Source organism: Rhineura floridana, chromosome 3 (genome assembly GCF_030035675.1).
Source record: "Rhineura floridana isolate rRhiFlo1 chromosome 3, rRhiFlo1.hap2, whole genome shotgun sequence".
Classification (NCBI taxonomy): Eukaryota; Metazoa; Chordata; class Lepidosauria; order Squamata; family Rhineuridae; genus Rhineura; species Rhineura floridana.
In genome coordinates, this window is record NC_084482.1 from 9,192,293 (window position 1) to 9,219,996 (window position 27,704).

Genomic DNA, 27,704 nt, shown 5'->3' on the forward strand with positions numbered 1-27,704 from the left:
CCCATCCAGGCAATAGCCAGACTTGACCCTGCTTAGCTTCAGCCTGGAGCTGACCACATGTGCCTTCAGACCATAGCCTGACCTTGATGCAGGGCACTGTATTTTGGGAAAGAAGAGTGCCACCTCCAGGGCACTCACTCTCCCATTTGAAAAAAAAACCATTGTGTACACACAGGGAAGAGGGAGATAAGCAGCTGCCTTAAGGGAATGGTGGAGGGGTGGGGGGAACCTATTGGTGCAATGCTGAGGGTCCATTCAAGCTTGGTGTCAGGCCTGAGGGACGGGAGTGTCATTTCCATATGAAATCAATGAAGGAGGACTTCAGGGGTTGGGGTTTATGTTGCAGATTTTCCTGTGGGTGGCAATGACTGCTTCCAAGCCTGCAGCTTGGCGCGGGGGGGGGGTTCTTCAGAGAAAGAGGAAAGCAATGGCGATGTGTTAGCCTCCATAAGCCTCTAAATAATACCAACTTTGGGGGTCTCAAGGCAGGAGAGGGCTGTTGTAGGCTCCCCCCACCCTGAGACATCTGGTTGGCCATTTTGGATTCCAGGATGCCCGGCTAGGCGGACCTTTGATCTGATTGGCTGTGGGATATGTGAGCACTAGCTGCTCCATCCTATATCCTGAGTTGCCATCCTAGTCCACTCCCTCCCCCTCTGCCCCCCCCCCAAATAGAGCACCTGCTCACAGGGAGCCTCTGTTGGCTCAACTCCCTTTAAGGGGGCCACAATATTGCTCCTCTGCCTTATGAAGCCTGATTTGCCTGAAGCTATAACAAATGGAGCGGGGGGGGGGTAGAGGTGAGACAGAGGCCTGTAACCAGAAATGTTGCTGGAGGTGTGTGTGTGGGGTGTCTGGAGAAGATAGGGAATCATTGCAGAACAGCCAGAAGAGAAATTTGGGTGGTTTAATATATTTCAAGCTTTTTAACTGCAGACAAACCCCTACACTTTCATGTATTGCCTCTGCAGTTAAGTGAATTGTAGGACATCATTAGAGCTGGAGAAGGAGCAGGAAAGACACAGCCAAGATGGTCAAGGTCTTGAAGAGAAAGTGGATAGAAGGGGAGTTTCTTTCATCTACTACCAGAACTTTGGGTCATCCAATATCTTTGATGGAGAAGATGGAGCACAGACCATGGAAAGGCCTTCTTCATGTAACATTTAATTACTGTATGGAATTCACAGGCACAAGATGTGATGAGGGCTATTAGCCTGGTGGGTTGGAAAGGGGATTATACAAATTCATGGAGACAAGGAGAAAAAGTCTATCTATGGCTAGTATCAATGATAGCTATATAGAACCTCCAGGTTCAGAGGCAGTCTACTATTGAATTCCACCTGTTAGAGGGGATGCAACAGGAGTGGGCTATTGTGTATGGAGACATCTGACTGGCAACTGGATTAGACAGGCCTTTGTTCTGATCCAGCACAAGGGCTCTGTTTAATATTTTTTATGCAGACTCCAACCTGTTCTCCACAGGGACATTGTCCATGGTGTATCTCTTGTGTGGGGGCTTAAAGCCCCTCTCATTCCTATGACACACCACATGGAGGCATTCCAGCATTCACCCCCTCAAAAAGGGAACCATTTAGAAGCATGGAAAAGTGCCCTTAGCATATATTTTTTAGGATAACCCTGCCCTCCACGGAAAGGGAGGACCCTGGGATGAGTGTCTTGGATGCATCAAGATGTAAGGAAAGATGAGCAGAAGAATGTTGGGCAGCCCAGGAATGTGATGATGCAGTCTTGATTGGAGGCAGTGACTGACAGGCAGGTGGCGAGTACCTGTTGAGACTGACAATTGGAGAGACAAAAAGTGGAAGAGAGAATGAAATGGAAATGCAGCGAAAGACTTAACACTTTGGAGGACTTAAGCTCTTAAGCCATACCTATAACTTCAATGGGTCTACTTTACCAAAAAAAAAAAAAGGTCTATAGCACAGTACTAAGACGATCTGCTATGCATGCAGAAGGTATCAGGTTCAATCTTCAGCATCTCCACGTAGGAATGGGAATCCCCCATCTGAAACTTTGGAGAGCTGCTTCCAGTCAGTGTAGATAACACTGAGCTAGATAGATCAATGGTTTGACTTGGTATGAGGCAGCCTCCAATGAATATTCCTATTTTGTCATTTGCCCTAACAGCAAGCAACCTTCTCCATAAGACATGAAGATTCATTCCTTTAACATACAATATAGACTTGTCTATATTGTATGTTAAAGTCCTTTTTATATAATAAAGCAAATACAAAAATTCTGAATATAAGAGGAAGGAAACTTGCTATTCTGCATAAAGCCATTAGTGCTCAGGCCCAGTGCTAGTGCGCAGCCAGGTCGGGTCCTGGCTGAGGGCCTCTGTGGCCCAGAAGGGCCTCTCTTAGGCTGGGGCCTGAATATCCTGGTTGTGTCCCAGATTCTGATTTTTAGGTTGGGCTTTTTTCATGATTCCAAACCTGCTCTTACAGGCAGGCTGTAAGAGAAACTTATTTAAGAGAGACTTCTCCTTTTCCTCCAAAGAGATCAAGGTGGCATGCATCCTTTCCTCATGTTATCCTCACAACAATCCTGTGAGGTAGGTTAGGCTGAGAGACAGTGATTGGTCCATGGTTACACAGTGAGTTTAATGGCTTATTTTAATCCTGGTCTCCCAGATCTTAGTTCATTTAATGTCCCCTCCATCTTATTCCACATTCTGGAAAAAAGATGAAGTGAATAAGCTGGGGGAGGGAAATAATAGGTCTGAAAATTTATGGGGTCCCTTGTTAACAGTCCTGCGTGGCACCTTTAAGATTAACCAATTCAGGCTGCAATCCTGTACATATTTATCATGGAGCAATCACCATGAAATTCAGTGGGGCTTACTCCCGAGTGATATACAGTTATTTTAGTGTGAACCTACTAGAAATTGTGATAGCAGAGACCCCTTCTAAACCAAGGTAAGACACTTAGATGCTAACTATTTATTACACTGCAGTGCTTAAGTGTCCACCGCATCTTTGCTGGATGGAAAACTAGAACAATTTGGCCATGCCCCTATGACTTCATTGGCCACACCCCTATGACCTTCTAGCAGCCCCACTAGGTGTAATGGGCATCAGTCACCACTGCCTCAAAGGGACTTTTGATCTATTCACAATCAAGGGAGGATAGAAGGTGCAATGTTCCTCTTCTCCCCTCATCTTTCAATGTATATTTATGGGCGTTGCAGTGGCTCTAACCTACACTGAAATGCACAGAAACAGGGAGTGATCATTAGTCCAGATTATAAATAAATAAGAATAGTATGCTTGGGTTGGATGCATTCTGAGCATCTACACATAATCTGGCATGGAATTTAGTGTCCTGAGCACCTGATTTTCCATTTGGGGGGGGGGGAAGGAGCATGTTTCTGGTCCACATGGTAATGGAGGAAGAGAACAGGGATAAAACAGAAATTCCACTGGTCTTGAAGAGGTAGAGTTTCAGTGCCCTACTTAGCTCCCCTCAATTGTTCTGCATGGCTATAGTTGCCCGCTTCCGGGTCTTCCAGCTCTCGCACTATGATATCAACATGTCCTTTCATTCTTTCTGCCCTTGTTTAAAAAAACAAAAATTCCAAAGCCTTTAAAAGCAGGATCTTGAAAACACAAATTAGTTATACTAAGCTGCTTAATTTGCATACATCACCCCTCCCTCCAAGACAGAAAAAGGGGGACATTTGAAACAGATACACAATTTAAAAAGACCATAATTCCACCCGACCAGTCTCAGAGTTTACTGCAAAAAAAGAGACTGCAATCCCAACAATAATTAGGGGTGCCTTGACAGCAGCGGGTGCAGTTCCCAAGGTCAGCCGCAAGACAGCAGAAGGAGGTAAGAAGAGAGCATGCAACAGGCTAACGGGGCAACAGGTCTAATAAAAAACATTACAGTACATTAAAATCATACAAGGAGGGCGAGACAAGAGCTGGTGCAATTTCCACACTTGGCCATTAGAGGGAACTCCAAGGTGGGCATAGAGAGGGTCAGCCATTTCCTGGTAGGCAGTCATGAAAAGAAGAAAAGGATGCTGTTTAAAAAAACAAAACCAACCCCTCTGTCTGCTTTCTCAATAGCCCCTTTTCAAGTGGGACCGAATTCGCTTCCTTCAGAGGGCATTGGGTCAGAACCTGTCCACGGCGTGGCGCATGGTATACCCTGACCAGAGGCCCTTCCCTCCACAAGTGTCCCAGCAGGAAAAGGGATTAGTCAGTGTGTGTCCATTGGGCACTCAGGCCCACAACGGCATCCAATTTTTTTGAAGACGAGGAGGAGGTCTACAGTTCCATCTCCTCAAGTCAACGTGGAGGTCACTGTTCAGCTGATGAGACGGTAGAAGACCCAGCAACCAAAGGTGACCCAGTGGCTGGCCCAGCTCAGCTCAAACCACTTACGAATGGTGTAGTCCATGCCATAGCCCTGGCAAAAAGAGAGAAGCACATCAGTAGAAATCAAAGCTTGGCAAAAAGGGGAGGTGCTGACGGTGAGGGGAAGGTTTAGCTACTCTCAAAGGCATCACAATCTGCCTGCAAATGGATAAGGGAGCCCAGTCTCTGCCACAGAACCGCATTTCTTCATCAACAACAGTGTCATAATTTCTTCTAAGTAAAGAGTCCTCCTCTCATCTCCTGTGTTTCCATGATTATGCCATCCAGGTGCAGAAGCTGATAGAGAGTGCAACAAGGGGCATCCTGAGAATGTCAGATTGCAGCTACAATCCTACACCCTGGGGCTGGAGAATTTGTTGCCCTCCAGATGTTTGTATTTATTTATTTAATTGGTTAGTCGCTTTTATATACACATATGCACACTCAACTTGCAGTTAATAAAAAAAAAATAAAGTAAAAGATTCAAAACATATAAAAAGTTAAAAACACAACCAGTACGTAAGGCAGTGGAGTAACCCTTCATAAGAAGGCTACACAATAGAAGCCCTCCAAAAGCCTTCCAAAGTTAAAAGCAAATGCCTGGGAGAAGAGAAATGTTTATGCCTGGCGCCTAAATGATGGCACCAGGCATACCTCCCTGGGGAGAGGGTTCCACAATTGGGGGGCCACCACTGAGAAGGCTCGTTCTCATGTTGTCACTCTGCATCTCATGGACAGGCACGCAAAGAAGGGCCTCCAGTGCCAAGTGCAGGGTCTGGGTTGATATAGGGAGAGGCGGTCATTGGCTGTGCTGTCTGGGACTGATGACAGTTGAGGAGTCCCAACAGCATCTGGAAGGCCACTGGTTTCCCAGCCATGCTATGCCCACTCACCCGGTGAGTAAGCCTCATTGAACTCTATAGCTCATTTCAGAGCAAGCGAAACAGGGTGCTAAGCAGTACTTGGAAGCACAGTTACCATTTCTGCTAAGTTGGGTGAACACTGTAGGCCACCCCAGCTGAAGGATACCCCAAAGGGGACTCCTGTGAACAGGGTGGTGCACTTGGCAGAGAGAGCTGTTTCAGTACAGTCCCCACCTACCTTTGGTCCTTTGTGTAAGGGCAAGGGACATTCCACCTCTGGGATCATCTGCTTCTCCAGCGATGTTCCTAAAACGTGGCTACCACAAACCCCAAATGAGCCCGCATTTTGCCACCCCTCCCCTCCCCATGCCTTTTACCTGCTCTTCCACAGAGTCATCTGCATCCATGTCAAATAATGAGCCTAGATAGGTCAAGTGGAAGACAGTGAGAGCCCCAAAGAGCAGGTTGAGGAGATAAACCCAAAGATTCTGCAATAGAAGAAGTAGCGGAGGCTCAGTCCAGGTGCACCCAACCAGCAGTCTCCCTCCCATACCAGGTAGGGAAGGGGGCAGCATGAAGAGTAAGGAGCATGTTTTGTATGTATCTATGCTTTGCATGTTCAACTGCTCCCACCTCCCAGCATCTACAGTAAAAAGGATTTCACAAGGCAAGAGTTGGGAAAGGCCTCTGCCCAAGGGAAGGCAGTACATTTGGAGTTGCTGGGCCATTGGTCTGACAACATAAACGGGTGCCCTTGGAACCTATGGCACATCTCACCGTGTTGTGGCGATGTGAACACCCTGGCTGGCACCTCTTGGAGAGTATGCAGGCGTCAAAGATGACAGCAAGCCTCTTTCGGAGAACTAGGCGGAAACCAATGGTTACATGTGTGTTAAGTTGTACGTAAGAGCCGTTCCAAGATTTTTGCTGATTAAAGTCTAAATGTTAGTTTTGTATTCCAATTTGTTAACTAACCACGGTTGTAAAAAGCAGTTTCCTGTATTTAGATTAAACAGGCTGTGGTTTGTTACATATGAACAGAAACTTTCAAATGTCCTCCCCACATTCGCAAAGGAAGGACTAAGGGGAGGAGGGGCACACGGTCTGTGGCTTGCCATGGGTCATGCATGTTACAAACCATGGTTTCTCATTATGCTTGAACTGGGCAATTTTCTGAAAGCCTAGATGGAGTTAAATAACCAGGAAAATAACCATTGTACCAGGACACCTGAATTTGGTTCCCAGCCAAACAGAAGCACTCACCATGTTCAATATAAGTGATGAAGCCCAGAGATAGCAACACAGCAGCCAGATGGAAGCTCAGGCCCTGGGAGGAAGATGAAGAGAGAAAGTTCTTCAACCAGAATAGCTGTCTCAGGACAGCAGCTGCGTATTGCCTACATTTCCAAAGCAAACACACTGCGCTTTTTGTGGAGGGTCCCCCTCAGAGGAGGCTTAATGAAGCAAGGACAGATGGCAGTTCTGGCTCCCACTGCAATAGCGACTCCCCCCCCCCCCAAAAAAAGTTTTGCTGATCACAAGTTTACTTTGCCCCATAGCACTTACATCCCCAGTGTCGGAAGTGGAAAGGCAGGGCAGCTTCAAAGAGCAGTGCTGGGAGGGAGAAGAAGCGTCTCCTTGAGCGAGGCAGGCTCTTACCATCCATCAGCTGAGGGGCACTTGGGAGAGTGCATTGCTCCAGCAAAGGAACAATTGGGAGCTCACTTGAAGCTCCCAGTTGTTCCTTTGAAGTCCCGGCCTTACCTGTCATGTTTGACATTAGGTGCTGGGTGGGTGGGTGCGGCTTTTCCTAAAATGGCCTCGGGGGTCAAAGGGAAGGCCTGGCAGGCCCAGTTTGATCCACAGACTACTCCCAGTGACCCCTGTTTGGGGATATAGGAATATTTGGGAGAATAGCTCCTTCCTATTGCAGCTATAGAGGGATGTTGCTTCAGCAGACACCTGATGCCTTCAGAAGGCTGACAAGACCTCTACAACAGTTGGCCTCACCTCCTTAAAGGAGCTGGCTGCGCTCTTTAAAAGGGGCTTGGCTGGTTCTGCAACTGCTATCTTCTATGAGGAGCTGAAGATGTCACTGGGGACTCATCCTCTGAGTCTGAGGAAGGTAGACAGGCCACATCTTCAGGCTGAGAGGGCACAGCAGAAGGTGCTGAAGGTCCCTCCTCCCTGAGAGGAGCAGCCTGAATCTCATACTCATCCCATGTTTTCCTCATGACAGTGCATGGGGACCTAACTCCTCTCATTTGTATAATAGCCTCCTGCAGCTGTCATCTGTTGCCAGGGTTTTCCTGGTAGCCATTTTGTGCAGGTGGGGGAGAGGGTTATGAGAGAGGAAACCAGATGAGAGCTGGTAAGTATGCCTTGAGTAACCTTTAGCGAGAGGGAGGGCTAATCAGGCCAGCCATGACTCGCAGCAGGGTGAAGTTAACTGGCCTGAAGAAGCACCGTGGGTTGGGTGTGAGGTATTAGGGCTCCATTTCAAGCAGCAAAACACCCAGGAGCTAATTCATGCAATTGTTTTAATGAGTTGTGGTGAGCTGTCTTGGAGGCTCATATAGGTAGAAAGGTGGGAAACAGATGCTTGAAATAAACAAATCAAGTAAGTGTTTCGTCATGCTAGGCTGTGACCAAGAGATGGCACTAGCTGCTTCTATAGAGAGATACTCACATGTAGGAGGGCACTTGCTGCATAGGTTACAATGATTGCAGAGAAGGTGCCCAATTTCAAGGAGTTCTTGAAGACATCTGGAAAACAGATTTAGTGAGTTAATGAAGGGGCGGCATCTTTGGCTCTCCACGGAACTCCCTGGCCAGCTGCCCCCTCCTCAAATGAGATGCAGAAAAAAGTATTTATTTCAAGATGCTATATCCCGCTCCCAACTGGCCCACCATGGAGTTTCTGTTTCTGACAGTGGCCATCTAGATACCGCTGGGAAGCTTACAATAGCTTCCTCTTGTTGTTCACCATGTAGGATTCAGAGGTATACTTCCTCTGAATTTTGAGGTTCCATTTAGCCAAATAGCTTTTGATAGGCTCATCATAGATTCGTTCAAACCATTTTAAAGCCATCACATTTCATGATAGAGAAACTCTGTAGGTTAATTGCACCTTGTGTGAAGAAGAATTTTCTTTTTCTCTGCCATGAACCTACTTAAAAAGGGGCCCTCGGCAGATTTTAAAAAAGGCTTTGCATTTCTTGACTGGTGGGAGGCAAAGAGATTTGGATTTGTCAAAATAACTAGTGTCTGACAAGCAGACAACTTAGTCCATTTCATGTCTCACAGATCTATAACACTTGCAGGCCGCAAAAAATTTGCACCTGTGGATTAAACCTCCTCCTCTTCTGCCTCCAGTTCACCACCAGGACCCGTAAATAGTACTAGATTTTGGGTACTCTAGATCTTTTTCCCAGCAGGAACAGGAGGATGAAGAGAAAGGGGATCCCAGGAACCCCAACTACACTGGGAAAGTGTTAATTATTTCCACTCCATAAAGCATGGATATGGAACCTGTGGCTCTCCAGATATTGCTGGACTACAATTCCCAACATCCTTGGCCATGCCAGGGACTGATGGGTGTTGGGGTCCCACAACTTCTGGAGGGGCACAGCTACCCCATCTCTGAGTCAATAACCTCCCTTCTTGCGGACCCTTTGCCAGAGGCAAATCAGGCACAGCTGCCCAAGGCTGAGGGTTCTCATGCAGCATGCCTCTAAGACTCCACACTAGCCAATATAGTTATTCTTACAGGTGTTCAGCCAACAGGACATGGGCAGGTTCCAGCTGGTGACTACCTCCACCATAGAACGTGGCAGCTCCACATTCAAGGGGCGAGACACTGTCAGATCCCTGGAAGCAGGAAGGAATAAAATCATTACATAGGCCAGGATACAGGGTGGGAATCTTTGACTTCCTGGTTCCACTGACCTGGAGGTGGAAGGGTATCCAATATATTAGATTAGAACAGGGATCAACAACCTTTTTGGGCCAGTGGGCACATTTGGAATTTTGACAAAGTGCCGTGGCTGACAGTCACAAAATGGCTGCTGTGGAGGTGTGGCATAATTCAAAATAGCTGCCATGGAAGTGTGCAGGAGAGGCTGAGCCAATGCAAACAGGAACTGAGCAGGAAGAGCAAACAGTCTCTCGTGCATAGTGGATTTTTGAGAGGATATTTACCAAGACTTTTCATGGGCGTCATAGGAGGTACTGGTGGGCATACTGGTGCCTGTGAGCACTGGGTTGGCAAACACTGTTTTAGAGGGACTAGAAGCCAGGCTTCTGGGGTTGAGGGGCAGATTCCCTGCATCAACAGGAGCTCTAGAATCTGACACGGCTTTGATTGAACTATGGAGCTGACTTTTAACACAGAACTTAACTACCTTTCACAGACTCCTGAGCATCAAAATGTTTAAATATTAATAAAACAATCCAGCTTCTAGTCCTCATGGAGCTATGAAGAAAGAAAAAGCTTGAGAACAGGTGGCAGTCTCTGCTGAATGTTTAAAACTGAAGACTAGGAGGATTTTCCAGTGACCAAGGAATGGGACTCCTTCCTTTTGTGAAGCTCCCTCAAATTCACCTCCCTTCAACTGCATCTGCTACTTTTCCTGTCCTAGGTACTATATTTGAAGAGGAGAACCCTCACGTGGGGCCACCTCTCTCTCTTCCCCTTGATAAGAGACTTTAAAAGCTAGCTTTTTTAATCATCATAATCACCAACATCTTTTCATCTCAGTTCTCAGCCTCACCTATCCTCAACCAGAAATTACATGCAAGTATGTAAAATTATATTCCCCCCCCACGTTCATCCAGTTACCCTTGCCTCTTCCATTCCATTCTTTCCCCACTGTTGAAATTAAGCTCCTTGGGGCAGAGACCTCTCCTGCTTATGTTGTACAGTAAAGTAGAATGCATGTTGAGGGTACTCTTACCATCTAATCTTCCTCATGGGGTTGCTGTGAATATAAAATGGTACATGAGGGAGAGCCGTACACCCTGCTTTGAGCACCTTGTAGGAAAGGTATGATATGAATCAAACACATACACACAGGATTGGGATCTCCAGATAGAAGTTGGTTCCACTTAGTTCCCATTGAAATCAATGGGACAAGCCATACTAACTTGTCCTATTGATGTCAATGGCAACAGGAAGCCTGCAATCCTAGGTACGTCCATCCAGAAGTAAGTCCTGTTGAATTCAATGGGGCTTATTCCAAGGTAAGTGGGGTTAGGATTGCAGACTAAGCTCAACTAAGTTAAATCTAGATCCAAGACATTATTGTTAATAACAGCTGTATAACCAATGAAACCAATTGTTTCTCAAAAAAAACCCACCCACACACGGGATAGGGGAGAACCTGCTCATCCTAACAAAACTATTCCTGCAGAACAGGCTATGCACATGAGTTACATTAAGTTTTCTGAATTGCTTAGTATATTCCAACACCCAATATTTGAGAATGTCATGTTTTCAGCACGGTATCCTAGGCACCCATCCACCCCTCCGCCTTGCACAACACTCACCATTTCAGATTGTCCTTCTCTTCCGTGAAGCCAGACCCTGCCAGTGTGGCAGTTGTTTCAGACAGCAAGCCCACAAAATAGTTGCTGAAGTGGAAGGAGCTGGCGCTTTCGTAAGCTCGGAGCCACCTACGGCACAAAAACAAGTCATAAGAACATAAGAAAAGCCCTGCTGGATCAGGCCAAAGGCCTCTTCAGCCTCACAGTGGCCAGCCAGATGCCTAAGGGATGCCCACAAGCAGGACCTGAGCTCAACAGCACTCTTCCCACTTTAGTTGTGATTCCCAGCAACTGTATCCAGAGGCCTGTGCAGTCTGACAGTGGAGGGAGCCTTCATGGCTAATAGCCACCGATAGCCCTTTGTTGTTATGTGCCTTCAAGTCGATTATGACTTATTGCGACCCTATGAGTCAGCGACCTCCAAGAGCATCTGTCATGAACCGATAGCCCTACCCCCCATGAATTTGTCTATTCCTGTTTTAAATCTATCCTAGTTGGTGCTGCATCACTACATCTTGTAGGAATAGATTCCATAGGACTGTGTGAAGAAGTGGATCTTCCCAGCATTCAACTTCTCTGGATGTATCATGAAAGAGGGAGAAAATCTTCTCCCTATCCATTTTCTCCACACCATGCATCATCTTATACACCTCTATCATGTTTTCCCCTCTTATTCACCTTTTCCCCCTATGCTAAAAAGCTCCAGATGTTGTAACCTTCCCTCATAGGGGAGTTGCTCCAACCCCTTGATCATTGTGATTGCCTGCCTCAGAAACCAGTGAAGCTTTGGACACCCACATCACAGGTAAGAGAAGACAACTGAAGCTCTGTGAAGACTCACCTCACCATGGTGCTCCTGGCATGCACAAGCAGGGAAAGAAAGTGAAAGGAGTGAGAAACAGAAAGTAAAGAAGAAATATATCAGTAGATCTTGGGGTGGTGAGATTTTCAGTATAGATTGAGCCACAGAACTACAAAAAAAACCCCACAGAAAGTCATAGTTGGCAGTGCCTGCACTGCAGAAGGTTTCGCATCACAGGCAAAAGAGCAGAATAAACTGAGCAAATGTTTGTGAATTTGCTCAATTTCCCCCATTTATACACGTCACTGAAATCAGCTTTTCAGAGGGCAGAATTTCAGGGAGCTGCCTTCTATAGGTTGGAGTACTTGTGCATCTAGTCCAGCCTTTCCCAACCAGTGTGCCTCCAGATGTTGCTGGACTACAATTCCCATCTTTCCTGACCATTGGCAATGCTGGCTGAGGCTGATGGGAGTTGTGGTCCAACAACATCTGGAGGCACACTGGTTGGGAAAGGCTGATCTAGACAGTATTGTCTGCTTTGATTGGCAGCAGCCATCAAGGGTCTCAGGCAGATAGTCTTTTACACTACTTGTTACCCAAGATGCCAGAGATCAAACCTGGGGACTTCTGCATGCAGAGCATGCGCTTTACCATTGAGTTAGGGTCTCTCCTCATGATTTTTTGTATAACATAGAATGCATGCAGACTTGCTTTAAGGCCCATTGGCCTTCTGCCATCTGCTCCATCCTATGCTCCTATATCTAAAAGTATATCTTCTGCTTCTCCACAATGGGTTACATCATCATAACTGACCTCATAATAGTTTGCTTGTCTCTCCATTTAACCTACCTCCAGATTGGACTGTAAATGTGTATACAACTGTCCTGCTTCTGGTGGCTTCAAAATATTGAGGAGAGCCAACTGGTGAGGGAGGAGGATCAGGATGAGGCAAGGAAGACTGACCTGACCCAGAAAGATTTGTGCAGGGCTGGCTGCGAGTTTTAACTTTCTCCAGACTTTCAATGCTGGCTGAATTGTTTGAGTACTCATAAGGTCAGAACCGGGTTCCCCAAGACCAATGATGAAAGGCAAGCCTTTTCAATTTAGTCATCCAAAGATACCCAAGAAGTATTAGAAATTCCTCTTGCTTCCACAATTTCTGTTGTACTTTCTGAGCATTGACTAGATCCAAGGCTAACCTCCCAATTGATCGGGAGCCCTGTCATAAATCTCCTACCTCCACCCAGACAGGGAGGTGGTTTTGTGGAGATCAGAAGGCTGCAAGGTCCCTCCTTCTCTCACCTGCTTTGCTTGCCTTCTGTTCCCATCCTCACTTTTCACCCCACTGGCAAGATTCCCATTTCACTAACAGCTACATGACAAATTTGTCAAACAGGAGATACTTTCCCTGACCACCGCATCTCTGCGCCCAAAGAGGCTGCACCTTTTGGATTATGGGGTTCCTTGCAGATGTAAAGGCAGGAGCCCTACCCCGGAAAACAGAAAATGACTTTCCCCATGCTAGACACAGTGTGGGGAACCTCTGGCCTGAGGGTCTAATTAGGTCTGGCAGGGGTCCTGATTTGGCCCACAAGGTGGCGTCCCTCAAACCACACCCGCTTGCCCCTGACATCTTATGTGATGTCAGGTGGTAAGCAGATAAGGCGTAGCCTTCCCTCTGAAGTGCAGTTTCCAAGCACCTTCAATAGAAACCGCTTGGAAATGCACTTCACAAGGAGTTGTGGTCACCTGATGTCATTATGGTGTCAAATGATTGACAGGTGGCTAGCCCCGCCCACCCATCAAACTTGGCCTGCAGGGCTTGTGAAGATAAAGAACTTGGCCCATCGGCCTGAAAAGATTCCACACCCCTGCTATGGATTTTTTCTTCAGACACCAACCTGCTCAAGTGTGGCTACTGCCTTGCATACACCAGGGGTGGGCAGGAGGTAGATCGGGGCTACTGGTAGATCTTTGGGTAAGTAACAGCTGAACTGCAAGGGTTTCCGACTTCTAACAGCTTATCAATAGAAACAACAGAACAATTTCCCCCACCTACATTAGGGTGAAAAAATGAATGAACTGGGACTGGACTTCTGTGTGAAAGGACTGTGAGCTAAGTTCAATTCTGATACTGAAACCAAATTCTTAGGCTCAGAATGTGCTCAGAGGTGCACCCTGATCTTTAATTCTAGCAGTATGTCTTCTGCACCTGGCTCCAGTTGGCAGATTTTGGAGTTACAGTAAAAAACAAAAGTAGATCAAACAAGCCTGAACTCTGCAAATCCCTGGCTTAAAAAACATACGGCTTGCCTTGCTAGATCAGAACAAGGGCCCATCTAGTCCTCCTTTCTAGAAGCTCACAAAGAAGAGCATAAAAGTGATGGCCACCCCTTGCTGTTTGACCCCAGCATTTGTTACTTAGAGGTATACTGTCTTTGTAAATGGAGGTTCCATTGATCTAAATGCCTGCATGGGTTTTGATAAAGCTTCTGACACTTGTGCAGACTAGAACTTATTGTGAAAAGCATCAGTGGGGTAGAGCCACACATAAAGGAGTGGAGCACTACAGCCACAGAGTAAGCCACACAACACAGATCTCAGGAAAAGGCCAAGCCTTTTTTCAAAGCCACGAAACAACACAGACATAAGTAAGGCAGAACGACTCATGCCACGGAAATATAAACGCAAAGCAACCACAGCTAGATTAGACAAGGTCAGCAGACACACCAGCGCAGGCTACAAGGCAAGACAGACTGAGCCACAATGGAAATGATCCAGTGAGGCACAGAACACATCAGCTGCTGGTCCTCACAGAGAAAAACAAACCGTATCAGGAACATGGTGCACAGACTGAGGGAGCCACCACACCACGGTGCCACCAGACAAGTGACAGAACAAACGGGACTGCCACTGATGAATGCCACAAAGGCCACGTGAAGGTTACGAGTGCAGTTGCGTAATGAGGGAGATGATGGACCACAGCAGCTACAGAAATGCTGTGTGGGGCGTTACCTGCTTCTGCGCTTCCTGTTGAGAGCAATGTGATCCCAGCAGAGAGGAGAAAGGGAGGGAGAGGATGGATTAAAGGAAACAAAAGAATACAGGAGAGAGAGAAAGAAAAGGAGCTCATCAGGCCATAGGACATTCCAAAGAGTATTTAAAACATCTGACCTTGAACGTTCCTGTTATTTAAAAGTGTGACAGAGGGACATTTGACAAGAGCAGCTTCTCTTGCTACTGATTGAAAAGGTCACAGCTGCTAAACTTCTCCCTGGCTTTGCAACTGCTAAATTCAAGAATGTGTAACTGTTCAATGCTTCAGCATTCCTTGGACCCTCACTTAGTCTTATTGTAGCGCTTCAAACCTTTTAACACAATAGAACTGGAAAGGCCAACTGGAATGAGAGGCTCCACAACAGGGCTTCATTGATAAAAAACTAACAAACCCAGATAGTTGACATCACAGTTATAAAAGTAGGAAGAAACAGTCCTGGTGTGTTTTGAGCTTCTTGCTGCAGCCTGAGTGTTCAGGGAGACAAAGTCTCAGCTGTCTGCTAGAGAACTGTGTAAAGTTCAGCAACAAAAGTAGAATACACGGCTACTACTAAAGCCATCACTTTTCATGGTAGAGAAACTCCATAGATGAATTACACCTTGCGTGAAGAAATACCTGGAGGGTTTACTGTGCCCTTAACCTTGTGTTGATAAATGGTTAGATTTAAAAGAGGCCCTGAAGCAGCACCTGGAGGGACCCAGGTCCCCCATCCCTGCCTTAAAGGGCTAGAACACCCTTTTCTTCAACAGTTATTCCAAAGCCCAAGAATCCTCTTAGGGTGATGATACCAAACACATATCAGAGCCCTAGACCAGTAACAGGGAACCTGTGTGGCCCTCCAGATGTTGCTGGACACAGCTCCCATAATCCCCAACCATCGGCCATGCTGGCTGGCTTTGTGGGAGTTGATGCTGTCCAACAACAAGTGGAGGGCCACAAGTTTGCTGCATTGGCTATGGACATGAGTTCTCTTGGGTAGAGGTGTGAAGGCCTGGAAAAAAACATATTGGGGGGAAATTCAGACCTATCTCTGCTCTTGGGGCATTATAAGAGAAAGCTGGAAGCCTTCTGGATTCTATGGCAAATAGGAGAATTGCTACTGATCAGTGTCTAGAGTAGTCCATCCTGCACAACACATACCCCCTCTCTAGGTACTACATAGCATCACAGAGGGATGATAAATATGTTTTGGGGCACATCAAGCCCCAAAATCATAATGTTGTGCAGGCCTATGTTACAAGCTGAAGGTTTAGGACACAGCAGTCTTTGCCAACTTGGTGCCCTCCAGCAGTTTTGGACTACAACTTCCATCAGCCTGTGCTGGCTGGGACTGATGGGAGTAGTCCAAAACTGCTGGAGGGCACCAGGTTGGCAAAGACTGGTATGAAGGATCTAATATTGCTACGATTTTGGAACTTTGACCAAAACTGTATTTCAAGAACCCTCCACAGCAGGAACCATACTGGGCGTGCTAATGTAAACTCACCTAACCCTTGTTAACTAACCTAGGTCAACTAATCCAGAATAACTACCACCCCTCATTCTAGAGTCAAAGATCTGGACACCCACTTCACATGTAAGCATACACAAAAGGAAAGAAGAACGTTCATTCTTTCACTTCTCATTTAGCCACTCTGATTCCATTTACAAGGTTGCAAATTAGTGCTGGGGTACTTAATCTGCACTGAACAACCTGACATTTGTTCTCATGGACCATACCCATATATCCAATTTCACCTTTCCCCCACTCCAGTGTTCACAAGTTGACAGTGTCTAAACAGCAAAAACAAAGGGTATTTTCAAAGACAAGGGAATGCAGAAAAGCTTCAAAAATAATGAGAAAAGCTTAAAATAAATGCAAGATGTCTCTTAGAGCAATGGATGAAGCGTAGCCCAGACCAGAAAGTGCAATCTACTTAAAAATAATAATTCAAGTAATTATAGCCACACTGGGCTCTACCATTTTACTGGAGCCCTATTCTACAGCACATTTAGCATCAGGGTTGATCTGGCCCCTGGTGTGCTGAAATCTCAATGGCCAGCTCCCTAACAAAGCCAACGCCAGCAACAGAAAGTTATATAGGCCATTTCTGAGGCCAGAGAATCTTTTCAGAGCAATCAACTTACTTCCTGAGTAGCTTGTAGCTGTAGAGGGGTATGAAGTAAGAAAACAGGTAGGGGGCCACACAAGTGGACATGATGAGGCACACAAGGCAGAGGAAGAAGCTCAGACCGACCTTCTGGAACCAGGAGAAGCTCTACAGGGAAGGAAAGAGACAGCATCATCTTAGATGTGTCTTCTGCACTTTTTGCAGATCATTATCTGACTATGAAAACAAATGAGAGACACTGTTCGTATGCACTCACTTATCAGATATAAGACTGGCCTTACCATTAAGGGGTGGGGAACCTCAGGCCTGGGGACCAAATCTGGCCTTCCAGCCTCTCTGTCTAGTCCTTGGGTCTCACCCCAAACCAGGCCCCCTTCCCAGGCACATTCCTCACTGGCCTTGCTTCACATCCTCCTTGAACGTTTTTGCCTGGCTGGCTTGGAACTCTCATAATGCATTTTGTTTGCCAGGATGGAAAATAGGAAGGTGTATGTAGAAACTAGCATACTGTGCCAAGGCCAAATTTGCATCCATTGCTCCACTCACTTTTGCCTCTGGCCCTGCCCACTGCTGACACATGGCCCCTAGAAAGTAACCCAGAAGGCAACATTCCCTGCCCTTGTATTATATGAATGTAGGTGACTGCCTAGGTAAGACAGCGTGTCTGGAGAGGGGGAATTTTGCTGCAGAAGCGAATGGAAGTGACTTTCCCATCTCCATGCTCCTGCTGTTCAGGAACAGCTTGGGAAAAGGAAAGGCAAAGATTCCAGTGCTATGGGAAAGCAAGTAGAGCACAGGAAACCCTGAAGGGGAGCAGGCTATTGGAATATACCAGAGCTATCAGAAGTATTCCAGGCTACCATTCCTATATATTCAGCTTTCAAAATAGGGGTGGGGGAACCTTCATCCCCCCAAGATGTTGCTACAACTCCCATTATCCCTGGCCATTGACCGTGCTTTCTGGGATTGATGGAAGTTGTAATTCAGGAACATCTGAAGGGCCAGAGGTTCCCCACGCCTGATTTACAACAAATAAAGTCTCTCCCTTATACCTCTGCAAGCAGAAATTGTAAAACGTGCAGGTCATCCTCTATGCAACTGTTCAGTAAGGAGCACACCTGCTTCCACTGTTTGAGCCTATGAGTGCAAAGATGCTAGGATAACTTGCAAACATTATTTTTAAAAATATAAGTGAAATGTTTTAGACTACTTGCTTTAAGGTATTTATTATTTTACACAGATTTATGATGACCCTTATACACACACAGGACACTGATGAGGGCATAAAAAAGCCCCCTGTGGCTTGACCAGCCACAGAGCTGGGCAGAATGGATATGGATTTCCAAGAACCAATGATGATGTCATTTTAATGTGTCAAGGGCCTGCATTTGGCCCAGCCCTGCCAGGGCCTTTCCACTGTGCAGTGCCCAGAAGAAACACGTTACAGGGTGCTCACCATTCTCCTGCTCTCCACAGCTTGCAGGTAGGTGCGGAAGCGGAACCAGGGTCCAAAGATGACAGTCCCAACAAAGTAGATATATCCCATGAACTCTACTGGAGAGGGTATGGCTGGCACCTCACCCCGGTCCAGATCAAAGCCCAATGACACAGCCTTCATTGCCACGATCATCTGGGCACCTGGTGGCAGCGAACAGACATGTGACAGAACTTCAGTGGTTATGTTCTGACAGGTACACAAAGACTTCGCAAGATATAGCAATTGCCCGTCTTAGATGACTTTTCAAAAAGTATCAGACAATTTCAGAGAAGATATTCATAGTGTATTTATCCATGGTGGCTTCATAGAACCTCCATGAAGAGGGGCGGTATCAGTCCTTCTAATGGAAAATTCAACTGGTGAGTGCTGATTGGATTCCACTCAAGTTAGGGTCAACGAGAAACAAGAGGGAGGTATCTGCATGCTGGGGGGGGAACCCAAAGTTTGCCAAAGTGTTAGTGTGTGTGTGTGTGTGTGTGTACACTCACACAAACACGCATACACACATACACACATACCCTAAGGAGCACCTCCCTGTCTCCAATGAGGACTAAACATGATGTGTTAGCCACGAAACTGGACATAAAGATGGGACATATGGAGGAGAACTGGGGTGCCCTGCTTGGAGAGAATGCCTGGGTTTACCCCTCTGTCTAACTTACTAGAAACAACCAGCTTCCCTGTGAGAGCCAGGGTTGAATCATGGAAGCTCCGGCTGCCTCAGGTTCTATTCATCCTTTCCAAAACTAGGCACAGAATCTTGGTGCCTTCCTGGCTCTGAGCCCCATATTATGGTGAATGCTACATTTTGAGCAACATTGTCTGCTCTTGAAAAGGAACTGCACATACAGACTAGCCCCAGAGACCCCAACATCTAACCCCACAATACTACGCCCAAGGTTGGCTCAGTGCCTAAAAACAGAAGATGTGTCAGACACTCACCTCTCATCTTATGCCAGCTCACAGTGTCCACCATGTGCATCTCCCTGTAAAAGGGGGGGGGAAGGAAAGGAAATAAAAATGGACAATGATTATGACGACTTTCTGTATCAGTAATTTACTTTCTTTTCTCTCTCTCCCTCTATGTCAGGTGTGGGGTCCCTTTGACCTTTCAGATGTTGCTAAACTACAAGTCCCATCAGCCCTCTGGGGCTAGTCAGCAAGCATAGCCAATGGCCAGGGATGATGGGAGTTGTAGTTCAGCAACATTTGGAGAGCCAAAAGCTTCCCACCCCTGCTTTATGTTCCAACAGGTAGGCTCAAGTGGCTTTCCAGTAAAACAAACAAACAAACAAGGAAACAAGGAAACCACCACTGCCAAAGGGCTAGATGAATGGAATTCACCTGATCCCCAAGAGTCCAACTTCCTCATCCTGTTGGTCTCCTGTCCCTGACCATTTGTCGTAGTGACATGGTCAGTGGCTCAGCTTTCCCTTCAGTTAATAGTTTCCCATTGGTCAAGCTCCCCTCTGTTTGACCACCACTCTAATCTACACTGGTCTTTATTTTCCTTTATTTCCTCCAATTGTTAGCCTCCTGTCTCACTGGCCCACTCTTCCCTGCCCATCTGCCTGCTTTCTGTGTTTTTAAACGTGGTTTTGGTTGGTTTAGCTTCTCTCAATTAACTCCTCCCCAATAGCCTCTCAGCCTCTTTAGGTAAGACTGTATTAACCTAGCCTTCTCAGTCAATGGTTGATGCTTTCTCCATAAGGCTCAACTAATTGCACACGCATATCATTCCCTCTGTGGCAGGGCTGGGGAAACTTGTGTCCCTCCAGATATTGTTCGACTTCAAGCCCTAGCCAGCATGGCCAATGGTCAGGGATGATGGGAGTTACAGTCCAGCAACAGCTGGAGGGCCACAGGTTCCCCCATGCCTGCCCTATGGCAAAGTTACCTTTCTTGTTGACCCATTGGAGCTCCACAGTTCCTATCACTGTTCTTCAACCTTGGGCCCCCAGATGTTGTTGGACTACAACTCTTATAATCCTTGGCCTTTGGCTAAGCTGGCTGCGGTTGATGGGAGTTGGAGTCCAACAACATCTGTGGACCCAAGGTTGAAGAACAGTAGTCTAGATCTTCTTACTTGCCTTCTGTTGATTCAACCCCCTGCTCCCCATTAGCTGACCCTTTCCCTCCAGCCAACTGCTTATGGCTATTGTATCCCGTTAGTTCACAGCCCTTCCCACCCCCCCGCCCTCACTCACCCAACCACCCACCCGCCCTCACTCACCCCCCCAGCCCTCACTCACCCCATGAGCAAATAGATGAGGATGGTGATGGACAGCAGCACACCGCGCTGAGTTGAGTGGCGACACAGGAACAGCACCAGGTAGCACAGGAGGCTCAGGAGCACAACCCACACCATCTGCAGCTGGAAGAAGTGGTAGAGGGCATAGAAGCCACTAGCCACGGTGCTCAGGTGCTTGACATAGAATGGCAGAGCTTCAAGGGGAGGGCCAGGGAGGAGAAAAAGAAGACTGGAAGTTAGAGTCAGGGTTTATAGGAAGCAGACTGTTTTCTCCATCTCTCCCAGTATTACCTACTCTGACCGGCAGCAGCTCTCCAAAGTCTCAGGCCTTCCACATCACCTGCTGCTTTTAAGGAGGGATTTGAACCTTGAACCTTCTGTGTGCCACCAGGATTATGAAGGCAACTGAGAAGATAATTTTCTGCAGTAGCTATTTAATGATTTCTGATTTTAGATTTTTACATGGTTTTATTGTACATATAGACGATTATTGTAAACTGCTTTTTTTTTAATGAACAGTGGTATACGCTTTTTTTTTACAAACAAACAGACAAAAGCAGGTGCTGTACCCCTGAGCTATGTCCTCTCCCACAGGTTCCCTGCTCCATGCTCTCCAGCTCTGTCTTTCCCTTGGAGAAGACGGAAGACTTCCCCCCAGAACTCCCAAGCCCACCACCTCCTCCTGGGTGACTGTATGCTACATATGAAAGAACATGTGCAAGAAGGGTGAGAGCTGTAACTAGCAGGTTAAGGAACGCTGTGTTAGGATACCCTAAGGCAGCCTTTCCCAACCAGTGTGCCTCCAGATGTTGTTGGACCACAACTCCCATCAGCCTTAGCCAGCATTGGCAATGGTCAGGAAGATGGGAGTTGTGGTCCAACAACATCTGGAGGCACACTGGTTGGGAGAGGCTGCCTTAAGGAAAGGCACAGAGTGTGTATGTGTGCATAAACCTTCAGTGGTCTAGGCCAGGGATAGCCAATGTGGTGCCCTCCAGATGTTTTGGACTACAACTCCCATCGCCCTTGACCACTGCCATTGCTAGCCAAGGGCTGATGACAGTTGCAGTGTAAAACATCTGGAGGGCACCATATTGGTCATGCCTGATCTAGGCATTATATGGTTCAACCTCAAATTGCAACAAAAGCATTTATTAATGCAGGTGAACGCTATGACAGAGCACATCTTCCCAAACGTTTTGGTGCAAGAAAGGCTTTTGTTGCAAGCAAGCAAGCATAGGGAAGCGCAATAATCCGGATGGTGATAGACTTGCAACTTCCACCAGGGATGATAGGAACTGTAGTCCAGCAACGTCTGCAGGGCCACAGGTTTTGCATCCCAGATAAGGTTAAACTATATACTGCCTAGACTACTCGGGGGGCTCATGACACCAAACTGTGATTTGGCATTACAGCTGAAGAGCCCTTTTGTTTCTCTCCACGGGAACATAGCTGTAGCGCAACTGAGTAATGCAAGAGAATTTGGGGAAGGTGGATTTAGTTGCACACAGTGTGAATGGAGGCAATATGGGACTGCAGTAGGAAATGGGTCAGGTGAGTGAGAAATATCTCAAAGACTTAACTAATAACACAGGATAAGTCACAGAATCACAGTTGGAAGGAGCATTGTAGATCATCTAGTCTAACCCCGTTCAATGCAGGAAATCCACAGCTGGAGCAACCCCAAAAAGTGGCTGTCCAGCCTATGCTGGAAGATCTCCCAATGAGGGAGAGGCCACCACCCAACAAGATAACTTGTTCCATTGTGAACCTGCTCTTACTGATAAGAAGCTTCTACCCTTCCGTAACAAGGCTATTAGATCTAGACCTGCCATCTGGGGCAGGATACGATGAAGAACATAGTTCCACTAGAGAACTATATATCATTTTCTGCACTTACCCAATCTCCAAAGGAGACGACACACTAGGCACAAAAGCAGAAGTGTCCAGACCTGCTCAAAACCCTGCTGAGCAGTGGGCAGCACACAGCCACTCAGTAACTGCTGGTAGAACTCCTCCCGTGTGAATGTGGCCATGGCCACAGCCTGGAGGAAGTAGGAGACAAAGGGATGTCAAGATGGGTACCTGAGAAACCCCCTCCCCACAGCTAGCTTGCTGGTCTCCAGCACACGTGGCTTGCTCTGGAGGCAAGGCCAGCTGAGATTTTAAGGTTGCAGACTTCTACACCATCATGTAATGATTTCTGTGCTCCTGTTGTATACAGTTGCAGAATCATGGGATATACACAGGCCTGTTCTACTTTAAGCCTTGATAATTCCATTTGAACACACTTTCACCTAAGTATATTAAGGATCAGTTTCAGGTCATGCTTGCTTCCCCAAACAGTTCAGGATATAGCCACACCATACATTTAAAGCACCTGACTTCCCTGAAAGAATCCTGGGGACTGCTGTTTGCTAAGGGTGCTGGGAATTTTTGCCCTGTGAGGGGTAAACTACAGCTCCCAAGATTCTTTTGGGGAAGGGGAAGCTGTGTCCTTTAAATGTATGATGTGAACGTTGACCTCAGATGGACATACTGAATTAGCCAAATTCCTACAAGCCAATCATCTTGGTGATCCTTCCTAATCCAAACAACTGGCCCAGCAGAAACAGACATGGTCCAGTGGTGGCTGGTGGCTCCATGTCAGGGGGCAGTGGAACCCGCTCCAGATTTTAGTTTGAACTTGAACGTTCAAAACTCTGAGTCAATTCCACTCCCCCACTGACATGGAACCACCAGCTGCTACTGGCACAGTCCACATGTTGTAATAGGACGAAACCCCCCCTCTCCACAGTACAAAGTAGTACTTCTTTTTTCAAGTACTTTCTGCCTCCCTTCTGTATTAGCATTAAAGAAATAAACCAGCAGGGGAAGCTCCAGTTTAGGTATTCTCTTTGCAGCAGTCCTCAAAGCAAATAAAAAGCTACACAGGTGATTTATAAATTAACATTAAGCTTCCTTTGCTTGGTCACCTAGAAGCAGTTTTTAACTTGCCACAGGCTAATCAGCTGCACGGCTGTTTACAGGCATGGATTGGGAGTAAGAATACCAGCATATAATATTATTCCAAATGCTCCACTGCTCCTTTAAAAGAAAAGAAAAAAAGACAGGAAGCCCTTTATTGAAGAACATCACTAGCTCCACCAAAACCACAGATCTAGGGTGTTTTTTAATTTTAATCTTTAAAAAAGGATCAAGCAATTACATCAGATGGATGGAAATGAAAAGAAAGGAGGGGGGGAATAGCCAGGTACAGTTATATGTGGTGGAGGAGTAATGGCTGGTGAGAAATATGTGATGGATGAATATGAATGAATGAAAAGTTGCAAATGGAGTGGTAAGGATGACATGTGGGGAGCCATGGCCAATTGAAGTAGCAGGCCAGGTGGAAGATTCAGGAACTGGTTTTGCCAGCCAGTGATTTTATAAGCACAATCAGGAACAGAAAGGAAATGCTGGATGGGGAATAGTAGGTGGAATCTGGATTTAGACAAAGGAAAACTCGTGGTCGGGATTCGAAATAAAATCTGATTAGAATCCTCCTGCCCCGCAGCCACCCACTTTCCTTTTCCCTTCCGGGGTACAAACCCCAAGGAGGCCCGTTTCTCTTCCTCGCTATCCCCGCAGGACACTAGTCCATTTTCCTAAGAGCCTTGATTCTTAGACGAGGGAGAATCCCCTTAAAACTGCACTGATTCCATCGATCTAGATATGGCCTGGGCACGAGAAATACGGGAATCTCTGCCATCAAGGGATGCACATAAAGGAATATAAAACTCCTTTGCCGATTAGATACCCTCTTCCCCTAGCTGCAGTGCGGGAGAACAGCAACACCTTCTTCTCCCCCATCCCGATCCCCATCCCGCGGTGCGCGCCCTGTTCTTTTAGGCCAGCTGTTCCATCTAGTGCCAGATGTGTCTTAAAGAGACAGGCACTGGATTATTGCTAACTCACCGATGCGCCTCTTTCCACCACCCTCTTTTTCCAGCTCTCCGGGCCTCCGTGTCGGTATTTCTCTCTTACCCCCCACCCCACCCCCAAAGTGGAAAACTGGAAAAGGAAGGGGAGGTAGGTAGTAGGGAAAAGGAGCAATAATCCCTTTTAAAATTGGAGGCGGATCGACTCGGGAAACCAATGGGAATGCCGGAAAGGAATAGTTGAATCTTCAGTGTGGCCTATCAGATGGAAGAGATGGGGGCGGGTGCAAGAGGGTAGCCAATGAGGAGGAGTAGCAGAGCAAGAAAGGGGGGGGAGGTTTGATGTTCATGGGTTTGATAGCTCCAGCGACCCCCGACTCTGCAAAAGCTTTGGCTGTAAAGGTCATATATGCGACTTCCAACAAGAAATGCAGAAAAAAGGAATTCCTGTGTGTGTTCGTACACACATACGCACACGCATTCTTTAAGGTGGCCATGACACAAAACTGTCCTGCAACATCCCTACCAAGCTACAGTTCTATGAATATTTTAGGGAACCCTTGACAGTTAAACTGAAATGAACTCAGTAGGCATTTGTAGTGGGCATATGGACAGGATGGAGTAACGAGGAGCCTGGGGTTGATTAGAATTGTAACATTGGAAGTAAGAGGCCGATGCTTTTAAGGGAATAGCCGCGTATGATGGCAGGATGGTATTTATTTATTATTTTATTTTATTATTTCAATTTATATACCGCCCTTAGCGAAATAGCTCTCAGGGCGGTGAACAAACAAAATAACATTTCTTTAAACGTATAGTGCAGATGGGGCCTCTTTCCGACCCAAGCCCACAGTACATTTTAAGCACATGGCTTCTCCCAAAGAATCCTGGGAACTAATTTACCCCTCACAGAGCTACTATTCTCAGCACCCTTAAACTACAGTTCCCAGGATTATTTGGGGGAAGTTATGTGCTTTAAATGTATAGTGCGTATGCAGACAAAGAGAGCATCCCTTGGATCAGAAAGAACCCATCTACACTATACATTGAAAGCCATTTGTTAAAAGTGGTGAGAGTTGTTAGGAAACCCCTATTCCTCCCACAGAACTACAATTCTCAGAGTGGCTTAACAATCAATCCCTCTTCAAAAGGAACTCTGGAATCCCTCTTCAAACAGAACATAGAAAATTGTAGCTCTGTGAGGAGAACAGGGTCTCTCAGCACCCCTTAACAAATTACAGTTCACAGGATTCTTTGAGGGAAGCCATGACTATTTAAAGTGGTATAATACTGCTTTAAATGTATAGCACAGATGGAGCCAGAATTTGGAACAGAAGAAAAGAGATGGAGCTTTATGTGGAACTGTCACAGTAATTTGAACTGTAGTTTATGTAATTTTAAATTTAAAAGAACAAAGTGAAACATTTAAAAAACCCTGGAACTAGAATAATATATGGACAATTAAATCTGCCAGTTCTGTCTCAGTATATGCAAGGAAGAACACAAACTCTGGCACAGATAGGACGACACTGGTACAACATTCTCACAGGACATCAGGAATGTTTCCGGAGTGTTACCGTCAGTGTAGGGACACAGGGACATATTTCCACCTCTGGTGGACTTGTCTGAAGATGGTAACACTCCAGGATCAGACACAACAGGACATTTCTGGTATATTGAAGGAGTCCACTGAATTCACACCACAATTGTTGTTACTTTTCATATTTGACAACTCTTACACTGATATTAAAACCAGGGGAAAACTTGCCTTTTTTCATCGCAGCAGCAGGTTTGGCAATTACCCAAACCTGGAAAACATTACAGATTTGAACATTAAGTGTTGGTACAAACACTCGAAAATAGCCATTGCTGAAAACTTAACTCGTCAAATAAGAATATGAAAAGGGCAAGGAAAACTCTAGACTTTTTATGCTCTATGGTATGACTTTATTAACTTTACAAATAGTCAGCAAAGGAATATGCTCCTTCAATAGCTTGTCTTGAACTCTGGGTTTCATGATGTTGTGGGTTGGCCCCATGTTTAATGTATGTATTTTTAAGAGTTTTTACAATGCATGTTCTAAGCTAATGTATAGGTTACTATATGTCCAGATATGAAGACCTCCTTATAGCCTCAAAAAGGTAAAAAGGAAAGGTTTTTCTGCTCCTACCTCCTTTGTAAAGTTCTGGGCAGTCAGTCAATATACTGATAATGGCACGTAACTACCAGCTCCAGCTGCCTGTGGACACGTAGGAACCAGAGAAGGAAGCTCCTTATATGGTGTGGACAATACCTGTTTCTGGTAAAACTGACTAGTTATTATGATAAGGTCCCGTTTGCCATCCCTGGCAGGTGGCACAATGAGGCATTTGTTGTCTCTGGCAGGAGGTAGAAAGGAAGAAGGCATATGGTAAGGAGATAAAAATTCTTTTAGAAGGGAGAGAAGTTCCTGCATTCAGTATTGTAGTGAAAGCGGGGAGCCCATCCCCATCTGCTCTCACTGTCCTAGGAGTCAATCCCCAGCCTTGGGCAATTGATCCCAGCAAATCCTGGTTTGGCAAGGTTGTGCATGCCAACACCAACCCTGCAAGGTAGTACTGTCACCACCCTTCAACTGGTTAGCTACTCTGGGGCAAAGGGAACCCCAGAGCCCACTTAAACACCTGAGCCTCTCAGGACCAGAGTCTACATACACTCCTGGCCTCTTCTGAAGTCTTAGGTAAAAACATTGCTCTGTTACACGGTAGTTGTGGTCAAATGGCAAGGACTGAATTTAGGAACTGGCCCCTTTCTCGGGAATAAACACACATTGGTTTAAAGTAATTAAAGTTTATTAAAAACAAAATAAGCATAAAAAAGGTTACAAAAAGCAAAAAGGTACACACAAATAATTTGTAGCAACAAATTGAATCTTAAAACCATACACCCAAACAGGTAAGATGTTTAGTAACAAAGGTAAAGGAAAGTTTCTTGGCACAAATCAAAATAACAAAACTATCTGCCTTAGCTATACTTACAAGAGCATAGGATCTTTCAGTGAATAGCCTTCTTCCCCTCAGGGAGTTACAAGTCAAGATGTAAATGGAGCCACAACAAAACATCACCATAGGCAAGGTGGTGCTCCAAAGTGGGAACGCAAACCCAGAGTTCTGAGCCTCCTCTTATGGAGGAAAATTCCCTCCCAGCTGGAGACAATTAACCAATTAACCTTTTCATCAAAGGGATGAAAAAACAATGTTCCCACAGCACCTGGCGCCTCCTCTTGGTT

At 46.2% G+C, this 27,704-nt stretch overlaps 1 protein-coding gene across 5 annotated transcripts; it reads right to left on the reverse strand.

Moving 5' to 3' along the window:
- Nucleotides 1–3,559: 3,559 nt before the first annotated feature.
- On the reverse strand, nt 3,560–27,555 carry PORCN (porcupine O-acyltransferase). Of its 5 annotated transcripts, none has more exons than XM_061614290.1 (15): nt 27,454–27,518; nt 26,607–26,814; nt 22,416–22,560; nt 20,517–20,709; nt 19,207–19,250; nt 18,223–18,404; nt 16,783–16,913; nt 14,613–14,627; nt 10,799–10,924; nt 9,021–9,121; nt 7,941–8,017; nt 6,515–6,578; nt 6,029–6,114; nt 5,629–5,739; nt 3,560–4,440 (listed from the first exon to the last, which is right to left on the reverse strand). In XM_061614290.1, the coding sequence occupies exons 3-15, from the start codon at nt 22,549–22,551 to the stop codon at nt 4,339–4,341; spliced, it is 1,368 nt and encodes a 455-aa protein (XP_061470274.1). In that variant the 5' UTR covers nt 22,552–22,560; nt 26,607–26,814; nt 27,454–27,518; the 3' UTR covers nt 3,560–4,338. The 5 variants fall into 5 exon arrangements, with proteins under 5 accessions (XP_061470274.1, XP_061470275.1, XP_061470271.1 ...); XM_061614291.1 differs by lacking the exons at nt 26,607–26,814; nt 27,454–27,518 and adding exons at nt 23,491–23,602; nt 24,473–24,579; XM_061614287.1 differs by lacking the exon at nt 26,607–26,814 and having other exon boundaries at nt 27,454–27,555.
- Nucleotides 27,556–27,704: the final 149 nt, after the last annotated feature.